Consider the following 10,984-nt stretch of genomic DNA (forward strand, 5'->3'; position numbering starts at 1 on the left):
GACTGGTCCTGAGAGGGTTAATACAAAAATTTTACCTCACACATTGCACAGCACTTGATTGGCGCGCACGGCAAAACCGTCGCGGACAGCGCCGCCTGCCGCCCACCACTAGCAGCGCACTCCGCGGTCAGGAAGTGCAAAGCCCCGCCCACATCTCGGCTCTAGGAGGCGGGTGACGTCACTGGCTTCTTGGAGGACTTCACCCCTGAACTTCCAGACGCTCTATCCGTTGGTACGGACTCTATGGTGATCCCGGCTGGACCCGGAGATGCAGCTTACGGTGAAAGCGTTAAAAGGAAAGGAGGCCAACCTACAGGTACCGGGGAGCAGTAGTCATGTATAGCGGGCTGTGGTGAAGCGCCCTCCTGTGGGCACACAGCCCTGCTCTGCTTGTTCCTCTGCCCAGCTGGGTTGTTTTGCTCCTTTAGCTCTTTGTTGCATTGTCATATGTTTCATATTAGGATGACAGGGGCGTAGTGATAGTGTAACCTGGGGGCTACATAGTAACAGGGCCGCATATAACAAAACTGCCTAGGTCAGTGGTGGCTAACCTATGGCACTGGTGCCAGAGGTGGCACTCAGAGCCCTTTCTGTGGGCACCCAGGCCATCACCAGAGAGGACTCCAGGTATCTTCCTGCAGACAGCCCAGGACTTGCTGTGCACAGGCTATTTTAAAGTGACAGCGGTACCTGGGACTACTGGAGGGGTGGGAAGGTGTGGACAGATCTGGATTATCATTGTAGCTCCTGCTCCGGCCATAACAATTCTTCCTGTTTATGGGACCCTGGAGGGAAGCTACAATGATCATCCAAATTTCTTCTATTTTCTGCTTTTTTTGGTGTCCTCAGGGTGCTGGTATCAATGAAAGCTGTGACAGAGAATGGGGTATAAATCACAAATTACATTTCTGCGTTGGCACTTTGTGATAAATAAGTGGGGCTTTTTTGTAGTTTGGGCACTCGTTCTCTAAAAGGTTCGCCATCACTGGCCTAGGTGCTCATGCCAACCAATCGGTGCTCAGCAATCATTTTATAACCTGCTGTGTGAAAATGAAAGCTGAGCTGTCATTGGTTACACTACGCAACTGTAACAGTTTTGCTCTGAGACCCTTCTGATACATCTCTACAGTGTTTACTTGTGTGTGATAGGTTTCTGCGCTGTGTTACTGCGCTTCACATTCTCCTGTAGTGTCCTCTAAATCCAGGCTGCTAATAATAATCATAATTTTAATTCTTTATTTTATATAGCGCACACAGATTACGCAGCACTGCACAAAGCATTGCCAAATTGGTCCCTGTCCCCAATGGGGCAGTCTAAACAACCTACCAGTATGTTTTCGAGTGTGGGAGGAAACCGGAGTACCCGGAGGAAACCCACGCAAACACGGAGAGAACATACAAACTCTTTGCAGATGTTGACCTGGGTGGGATTTGAACCCAGGACCCCAGTGCTGCAAGGCAGAAGTGCTACTCACTCAGCCACTGTGCCGCCCTAATGTTTCCCTTGTCGTCGCTGTATGTGATTGTGTGGTCTGAAGTGAATCACCGCAATTACAATCTCGATCGTGGCACAATTCTGTGAAGCCTCTGGCTGGGGGCATTAGAGGAGCTGGCAGGATTTGCGGGTGTAGTGCAGTATATGTAACACAGGGTATTTTTTTTAGATTTGTATATCAGAAGGCTGGTAAATGATGCCACAAGCTTTTTTTTTTTCCATTTTCTTGAAGGGTCACATCATTGTGTTGCCCAGAAACTGAAGGCATACGAGATACAGATGAGTGGATCAGGTTTGGCAATACGCCCGAGTCGGGCAGCCGAATGTGGACATCAAGTCCACTTATCTCTGAAGATGGCGCCTGTGTTCCATCAGTATTTTGCACAATCCTATCCACTATTATGGGAAGGCAGGTTTGCAGGTTATGGGTTGCGCAGTTTCCACAGAACATCCATGGCCGTCCGAAAAATCTTTTCAGCTAAAATTGATGGAAATTGCTGATTTCTACCTAAAATTAAACCCGCGATGTCTATAACGATTGTTATAGATGAGGACTCGCATAGCATCGTCTTCTGTCTCCTTCACAGATTTTGTCCATCACCTGTTGTCACTGTAAGGTGAATGACTATAGTGGTCTTTATGGACTAGGGCTAGATTCACATTGGGGCACATTTATCAAGCTGTCTGAAAGTAAGAATATTCTTAGTTGCTCGTGGCAACCAATTACAGCTCAGCTTTCATTTTATCACTGTTCATGGATATTTAAGGGGAGCTGTGATTGGTTGCCATGGGCAACTAAGAATATCCTGACTTTCAGACAGCTCGATAAATCTGCCCCATTGTGTTGTAAGGGTACGTGGGGTGGGTTCACGATCTTTCCTTAAAACAGTGGGTGACAGCATATCCCGCTCTATGCTCATGTGGTTTGACTCCTCCACCTGAAAGAGCAAGAGAGAGCATGGGTTACAGACGGTGATTAAATGATCCCACTGTTCTGGTTGTCTCCCGAGTGACATAACTGTCCTTATATGGGCAATGACATCACAGGGGAAATGTCCACAGCATACACTCCGTGGAGGTTGGGGATGGAGGCCTTACAGTTGCCTCTAATGGCATCAGCTGAGGGTATACTGCGCTCTTCAACAGGATAATGTTGCATACGTTGGGTTGGTGTATACACTGAACATATCCAAAAACTGAGATGTGAATGTTGCCTAAAATGTGCCGTTTTGCTTTTGGGTTCTTGGCCTGCAGCATATCCATACTTTGCCAAAGGCTTTGCCAAACATTGTAAGTTTTCCAAATCTTGCGAAGTTTGAGTATTGTTGTTTTTACAGGGGTTCTGTGACAAAAAACTAATTTCTCACAATATTGGCCTAGTATGATCCTGGCCTAAAGACCTAGTAAAGCACAGTGTTGTCTCCCAGCAGATTACTAAATGGCTCTTGTGTTTGACTTTCCCAGGTCTCTGAAGGTGACACAATCCTCGCAGTGAAAAGACAAGTGGAAGAAAAGTTACAAGTTCCGGTATCGCAACAGAGATTGTTGTTCAGGGGTAAAGCACTGTCAGGTAATATAGGGTTAATGACATTCATATCATCATTTGTGTTATTCCTGTTAGTACAGACACCATCCGGGATGAGTATAGGGAAAATCCAAAAGCATGTTTAAATGCTAGAACGTTTTCTTACACCTTACAGGGATTTTGGGCGTCATTCTGGAGGACCTGTTCTAATTTTAAAAGGACTCTGTACAAAGAATTTCTTGCTCTGAGATGGGATGTGAGTTCATGTTTTCAGCAGGATGATTAAAGGGGTTTTCCCAAGAACACAAGTAACTTACTGACTGGTGGTCATCACTGAGACCCCACAGATAACGAAAACATGGGGTCCCATGTCCCTCCATCAGACCCCTCGTTGCTCCTTCCGAGTAATGGAGCAGTCGGCCGCGCATGACCATTCTTCTCCATTAACCTCTATGGAGCTGATGGAATTTGCAGAGCGCAGCGCTCACCGATCTCTGTCAGCTTCATAGACATTAATGGAGCAGAACGGTGCGGCCGTCTGCTCCATTACTCTGACACAGCAACGAGGGGTCCGATGGAGGTACATGTGGTATTGCGCTCAAAATTCTAGTATCTGTGCAACCCTAATGTAGTTTAACACAGCAGCTAGCACGTCCTCATTTACTTCTATGGGCCCAAGTCTCTGGCTCAGGAGATCTAATTTATTAAGAATGGGGCATGGGTGATCAGGAAGCTTCAAATAAATCCACACCAATACTTTCTTGTGCAATACTTCTCTTCCAGTCCAGTAAAATGGAAACAGTACAGCTTGTAGTACATCATACTTTGTTCTCTGTTATGTTTTTTTGCTCTAAGGATCAGTACATGTTCCTTCTCCGACTAGAGATACTTAGTGACTTTGGCATTGTATGGCTCCCTGCATTGTAGCCGTTGAAAGTGGACAAAGTTGTATTGCCAATTGGAAGATGACAAGTTTACAAAACTGTTGGTGGCAGAGATCTAGCAGGGTTGGATTTCTGATATAACTATGTAGCAACTATAGGTTCTCAGTAAAACCACGTTCCCTTTCGCTAGCTGGTAGACAGACGGCTGCGCTGAGATCATTGGACAATGTGTTTCATGGCCAATGTAGCCCTTAGAATTGTGATATGTTTTCTAGTTAGATCCCTGCTTTATCCTTCATACATCCTTTACATTTCAGATGAGCATAGTCTTTCTTATTACTCCATCGGTCCGGGTGCAAGACTGAACCTAATGGTGAAGGAACGGTTATCACTAGAGGTCGGAGGGAGCACAGTGTGGAAATCCCTGGCTGTCATCCTGGCAAAGCACTTTAGCCCCTCTGATGCAGAGAGAGTACTGGAGTATGTACAAAAGGTAACTATAATAGAAATGACCTTAAAGGACACCTGTGATAAGGGCTCTGTCACTATTTCTGTCACCTCTACCTGTTGGAGCAGCTCACAAGGATCCATCCCAGCCTTTATCTTGTCAATGCATACATTATTATAAAATCATCTTTTATTTATTATGTAAATGATGCTGGTCACATGGTCAGAGGCAGTGATGTCACCGCTGTTTCCCCTCTCCTCCCCCTGCTCATGTCTGTGTGTAATGTATAGTAAAGCATTGCTAGTGTCTGTGCTTTATCTGCCAACATGCTCTCCCTCCTAATCCACATGAATAAGCCGAATATGATAATGACTCATTGGACATATTACAGGTCATTTGCATACAGCTTTAGGATTTCATTGCTTAAAGGGAACCTGTCACCAGGGACCTCATTTTTCACTAAAGACAGATTGTAAAAGCCCATGACACCAGCAGTACAAATCTGCCTTTTTCTAAGCATTTGCATTACAATATAATTGTGTGTTATAACTTGCCTTGCTCCCTGATAAAATCCTGGGGTAGTCACAGGGGCTGGGCTTTGGTTTGGATGCATTTCAAAAAAACAACATGTGGCTTGTCTGTGTTACTAACTCCTCAGAACTTGGCCCCACCTTTGTGCTCCTAAACAGCTCCACCTCCTGCTTCTTCTCAGAGGTCACAGCCTGGTCGGCCTGACATCAGTGGGGGAGGGACAAGCTGTACAGGAGCACAAACATGGAGACAGCCTTCAGCTCAAACAGGTCACATGTTGTTTTTTCAAATGCATCCAAACCAAAGTCCAGCCCTGTGACTACCCCAGGATTTTGTCAGCATGCAAGAGTAAGTTATAACACACAATTATATTGTAATGCAAATGCTTAGAAAAGGCAGAGAGGCAGATGTGCACTGCAGGTGTCATGGGCTTTTACAATCTGTCTTTAGTGAAAAATTAGGTCCCTGGTGACAGGTTCCCTTTAAGTTTACAGGCATCTAGAGGGACAATGAAGGGATAGAGGCAATGCTTTCTAATGGCAGTTTATGAAAATATATTTAGTTTAGGGGGTTAATTTGCCTGACGGGCTCTCTTTAAATGGGGGGTAGCAGACACCAAGATAATGTACAAATTTTGAGAATTGATCAGATTAAAAGTGAGGATACAAATAGGTTTAATATCTCCTGATGTGGATGAAGGAGTCCTGACTGTCCACTGAGTTCTGCCAAAAAGGGAATTAGACAAGTTTGGTTCTCTTGGGAAGACATGTGATGGATTTGGTACTGTGCTGCTCATGGAGTTTAAGGGCTGGTGAGGGGAGGTCTTGTAAGAACTGGTGTTGTTTGTTTAGTATATTGGTGACAGTCCCTTATGATTTAGGAGGTGGTGGAGTCTTTTTACATTTGATTGTGAAGCTATATAGTAACATTCTCCAAAAACTGCAATGATAGATTAAGATGAGCTGGTGTGAACAGGTCTAGCACCACTTTTGATAATCCATACTCTCCATTTCCTCTTTGCAGGACTACGAGCGCAGTCTGTCTCTCCTCAGCCTAGATGACATAGAAAGACTGGCCACACGGATACTTCATCCACAACTGCCGGAGGCCATAGATCTGGGATTCCTGGACTGAAATAAGAACAAGCCGCCCCTCACTCCCTTGTTATCCTCTCCTGCACAGCGCTACGGAATGGGATTACAACTGTAATAAAAGATAGCAATGACCAGGAGATGAGTCCAGGAACTTTTTTTTTTTATTATTATTCCGTTGCCTTCTAGGCTTGAAAGACAAATAAAAAAAATAGTATCATATGGCTGATTCCCATAAGTCTTTGGCATGGTGGCTGGCAGAGCTCTGTACATCAGTGTAATATATATATAAGGCACTTATCATTATATATTGGGTGCAAACAAAAAGATAACATTCAATATTTTTTATAAAATAGGCATCAACTTCTGAATGTAAGTGAATAAAATTCATTAAAGTGTGTATTTACATGTAAACATTATCTGTCACTATATACAGTGCATCCAATCGCATCACTGGATTCATGATCATGTTGATACAAAACAATGTGTGATATCCTTTTTATGAAGAACACACCAAAATAATGTGTATGTGTGAGTACATGTACACACACTGATAAATTATCTCATTACTCTGGTTCAATACAATATAGCAAGCTTCAGAAGTAAGAAGTAGTACAGGTCTCTTTGTCAGACATTAAGAGGGTTGACCAGGATCTGCCTTTGCTCCCCCCTCCAGTCTTTTGGTATTGCACCTCATCTTCTTTTTACATATTTAAAGACTGACCTTGGTTTGTAAAGGGGGAAAAGAATAATTTTTCCAATCCTGGACAACTTCTATGAGCAAATCAAAGGGGTTAGTGTCATACATGGAGAATATAGAGAGCACATAGGACAATAGCTACACCTTTGGGTGGTGGCTTCCACTGTGCCCTTCTGATTCAAGCCAAAATACAATTTATTTATTTTTTTTTAGCACCTATTTTTTATGCAATAAATTATGTAAGCTTGGTGATAAGAAGACCCGTTTGTCTTCAGTTACCCTCTTTTATAATGGATGATGCAAATTTTGTGGAATTGGGTATGTTTAGTGGCAGCATTTCTGGAGGAATCTCAGCAGAGGCACAGTTTTCAGTTTTTGCCGTGGGAAAAGACTGAGATGAGTGTCTTTTGGTTTCAGCATTTGGAAAAGCTTTTGGAGTACGGTACATCATAGAAGGTTAGCCACCAGCAAGCTACCCCACTGCTACTACATTTCATGCAAACATACCGAATGTGTATGCAAATAAAAAAATAAGAACATTAAGTAATGTTACATATATATTGTGTGCAGAACTGCTGTGTCCATTCTTAGGAGTGTAAATACTGTCCATCACTGCACTGTATATATGATATGATATCTGAACAAAATACAGAAGTGTTTAGTTGGAAGTGCTGTTTGAAATCGTGGACATTTTGTTAATATCAACAGGATATACCGAAAATATCTAATAGCTATTACCTCCAGGTGTGAGTCCCTGTCTTGCCTCGGTCACCATATTCACATGGAGAGTGTATGGCTCTCTATTCAGTTCTTTAGAAATCACAGAAACCAAGATCTGTGCAACTACGTGGCCAGGCTGGACAGGGCCCCAATCTGGAGACAGATGATGGGAAGTGCACAATTAAAACATTTGATAATATAAATAGGCGGAACTCATACTGCATAGTGTCCATGGACCTGGAATTAAGACTTGAGGAGTTCTGAAAGAAATGTCACTGTCAATTCTGCTAATTATTCTTTGGCAATGAGATTTTACCAATACTTACACCCCTGAATAGTACATTTACATTGGAGGTAGGTTTTCATTAAATACTTATTTATCTAGCCTTGACCTCCATAAGGAAAAAGCAGCATGAATTTCAAGTACGAGGAGCACATGTAGTCCTTGTCTTCTAGGTTTTATACCAGCAGTATATGGGGTGAGTGGGAAGCCTTTGTATTGCTGTGCTTTTTCCTGCTTCTATATCTACGCCAGGCCCTCTGTATAACCGTAGCAGCTTGCTTCTTGCGCTGGAAGAGTTGCTTCCTTGCCTTCTCCCTCTCCACCAGTTGGAGTCTGGCCTCTAGAGGAATTAGCTCGATGTCTAGCTGCTGCCAGTCAGTGACACTGGGACCAAGTTTTGAAGACTCTCTAGGAATGGGGATGGTCAGTGACCTCCTGAAGTTGATATCACTGGATGGAGAGCAGGTTACACATTTTCCTTCCACTTGTAGGTGTTTGATCCTCCTTGAGTGGGAACCAGAAGAACTACGATGTATCTTCCCTAAAGACCTTTTGTCCTCACACTTGGACAGTCTTCCCGTCGAAGGTCTATGTCCAGCTCTGGCAGAAAAACTTCTCTCTTGATGTTTCTGTGACATTTCTCCATGTTGGACAGACTTGTCTATATTTTCTGTCTGGATTATTGGATCAGTTGCATCTCTTCTTCTCCTCGATCTTGATTCTGTAATATTATAAGCTCCCAGTTTTTGTGTAACTATCTCCAGGTCCTCTCTTTTATTTCTATGTGTTCTGTTGCTTTTTATTTGCTTTTCCTCTTTATGGATATGTTCAGAAGCTTCTTTATCCTGCACAATGTCTCGTTTTCCCCCACTCGCACAAGATCCAGGGCCTTCTTTGATTTCCCTGTGTGATTTTCTGCGGCCATCTTTGTGGTTGTGGTGCAGTTTTTCAGGTGTAGTGACAGTGCTGCCTTCTCTTTTAGGTCTACCAGCTTTCCTACTGTCATCTTGTGTATTAATGGGATCATCTTCATGATTCTGTTCCTCTGGATGCAGACTTGGAGATGAAGCACATACTTTTCTGGGACTAGTCCTGCTTGGTGCCTCTCTATGTCTTGGAGATGTGTTATTGTCTTGGTAAATTGGATTGTGGTCTTTAAGCTTTGCCTTGTTGATAGCATCTTTCACTCTTAATTCTTTGGTTTCCTTATATTGTTCTTCATTAGTCCTTTCCCTTACCTCCTGGCCCCTTAAGACTTCTGGGGTTTTAACCTGTTTTACATCTTTTTGTCCTTGTTGACCACCCCTCACTTTCCTCTTATTTTCGCCTTCTCTCTTTTTGGCAGCTGCATCTTTTCTCAGCTGCTCATGTTTCATTAATAGGTTTTTCCTCTCCCTGAAAGCTCTCCGCACTTTGTGTCCTTTGTAGACTGCTTGTATTTTGGAGGCAGCAATATCTTGTATGGCAGCAATGGAAAGGGCACCATGCTCCAGCATAAACTGTATCACCTCCTGATGCCCACCAAGCAATGCATAGTCCAGAGGGGTGTATCTTTCTTCAGTGCTCTCCATTTGGTTGGGGAAAGCGTTGTAGTGTAGCAATAGTTTCACTGCATCTAAGTAGCCGTTGTTGCAGGACCAGTGCAAAGCCGTACGCCCATTCTTGTCCTGGATATTGGGATCTGCCTTGTTTTCCATTAACACCTCCATGCAGCCAATGTAGCCTCCGTAAGCTGCACAGTGCAATGGTGTCCTACCTTCATAGTCCTGGGCGTTAGGGTTAATATTATTCTCTATGAGTATCTGGCAGACATTGGCATTACCTCCGAGTGCTGCCCAATGCAGTGGAGAGCGTCCATCCTTGTCCACAAGATGAACCTTTGCACCACCTTTAATTAAAGTCGAGATGACCTCTCTGTGCCCCATTTCACACGCCCTGAAGAGCGGCGTGTGCTTCATGAGATCTGCAGCATCGACCTGGGCACCACTGTCTAGTAGAATGCGTATGGTACTAATTTGCCCAGATAAGGAGGCGGCATGAAGGGCAGTGCCACCATATTTATCCGTTCTATTTATCTCAAGTTCTGGGTCAAGTTCCAACATAACTTTCAGTGCCTCATCGCTGCCTTTCCCGGCAGCCCACATAAAGGCAGTCCGGCCCTCTAAATCTGCTTCATCCCGTACAGAAAGGTGAGTAAGCAAAACGCGTACGGTATCGGGGCAATTCCCTTGAGCTGCGTAATGTAGGGGCGTTGCTCCTTGGCTGTCGGAGGGGATGTTAGGAGAACGATTTCTTTCCAGAAGGAGATTTGCGATAGGTGTGTGTCCTAATAGTGCCGCCCAATGTAAAGGTGTACGGAAGAGGTTGTCATACGGTGCCACATTACAACCCCGATACGACGTGAGCAGATGAACCACTTCTTGGTTGCCATCACCGACGGCAAGATGAAGGGGAGTGCGCCCTTCGTAGTCTTGCCAGTTGAGTAACGACTCTGTTGGGGCAGCTTCCAGGAGACAGCGCACTGTTAGAGCAGCATCGGGGTCTTTATGCCCAGCTGCCCAGTGCAGTGGTATCTTGCCCTCTTGGTCAGGGATACCGATATTCGACCCATGCCTCACTAACAACCGGACATGGCGTGGGCGGTTGTAATAGGCGCTCCAGTGTAGCGCTGTCTGTTTCCTTTGATCCTGGGCGTCTACCTGGCCGGGTGGAGTGTGTTTGAGTAGCAGGGCGAGGCAGCGGGTGTCCTGGTGGCGGGTGGAGAGGTGTAGCGCTGTGATATCCCGCAGATCCCGGTGTGTACAGTCAGCGCGGCGGGACAGGAGGAGTTTCAGCAGGCGGTGGTTGCCGGTTTGTGCCGCTAAGTGTACGGCGGTCCTCCCGCTTCTGTCAGAGCGGTTCACCAGCGCTCCATGGCGGATCAGAGCCTCAGCACAGATCCTGCGGTCACCCAGGACGCTGTACATGAGCGGGGTCCTCCCTAGCTGGTCCTCCTGGTCTATCAGGTCTGGAGTGGAGCCAATGAGGCGCAGCAGGGTGGCCTTGTCTCCTGTCACTGCAGCTGCATGTACAGGGGAGGCCAGAGAAGAGCCCTGCGGGGGGCTGCTCATCCTGGTGACAGCTGTATTCCCCAGCACAGCGTCACTGGAGGACTACAGCCGTATTATCTCTCCTCACGCAGTCTCTATGGTGCGGGCCCGGTATTCTCATCTCTATGGCAACGGACGTTCTATCCCTCGCGGCGGCCGTCGTCTATGGCGGCGCATGCGCGGCTGGAGGTTTCTGACGCCGGACACGTGAGCCGTTT

General features: G+C 45.4%; 3 protein-coding genes across 4 annotated transcripts in view; 1 reads left to right on the forward strand and 2 right to left on the reverse strand.

Moving 5' to 3' along the window:
• Positions 1-115, reverse strand: part of IQSEC2 (IQ motif and Sec7 domain ArfGEF 2) — a 152,922-nt gene extending 152,807 nt beyond the window's left edge. The window contains exon 1 of one of the 2 annotated variants that reach the window (XM_072124262.1): positions 36-115. The gene's annotated coding sequence lies outside the window, so the exon portion shown is untranslated. The remainder of the gene's footprint in view (positions 1-35) is intronic. The other variant, XM_072124269.1, reaches the window with a different exon arrangement.
• UBL4A (ubiquitin like 4A) lies at positions 114-6,114 on the forward strand. The gene is made up of 4 exons (XM_072124286.1): positions 114-316; positions 2,960-3,065; positions 4,222-4,397; positions 5,907-6,114. The coding sequence occupies exons 1-4, from the start codon at positions 269-271 to the stop codon at positions 6,015-6,017; spliced, it is 441 nt and encodes a 146-aa protein (XP_071980387.1). The 5' UTR covers positions 114-268; the 3' UTR covers positions 6,018-6,114.
• Positions 6,115-6,183: 69 nt separating this feature from the next.
• INVS (inversin) lies at positions 6,184-10,958 on the reverse strand. Its single transcript, XM_072124273.1, has one exon. It carries the CDS (start codon positions 10,785-10,787, stop codon positions 7,854-7,856), a length of 2,934 nt encoding a protein of 977 aa, XP_071980374.1. The 5' UTR covers positions 10,788-10,958; the 3' UTR covers positions 6,184-7,853.
• Between the last annotated feature and the right edge of the window lie 26 nt (positions 10,959-10,984).

The sequence above is a fragment of the Engystomops pustulosus genome, chromosome 9 (assembly GCF_040894005.1).
Source record: "Engystomops pustulosus chromosome 9, aEngPut4.maternal, whole genome shotgun sequence".
NCBI classification, from domain to species: domain Eukaryota; kingdom Metazoa; phylum Chordata; class Amphibia; order Anura; family Leptodactylidae; genus Engystomops; species Engystomops pustulosus.

Excerpts from the sequence above, each read along its gene's own strand:
- UBL4A (XM_072124286.1), top strand. The coding sequence starts at position 269 with ATGCAGCTTACGGTGAAAGCGTTAAAAGGAAAGGAGGCCAACCTACAG. Across the intron at positions 317-2,959 it reads GAAAGGAGGCCAACCTACAG|GTCTCTGAAGGTGACACAAT; the intron begins GTACCGGGGAGC and ends TGACTTTCCCAG. Across the intron at positions 3,066-4,221 it reads CAGGGGTAAAGCACTGTCAG|ATGAGCATAGTCTTTCTTAT; the intron begins GTAATATAGGGT and ends TTTACATTTCAG.
- INVS (XM_072124273.1), bottom strand. The coding sequence starts at position 10,787 with ATGAGCAGCCCCCCGCAGGGCTCTTCTCTGGCCTCCCCTGTACATGCA.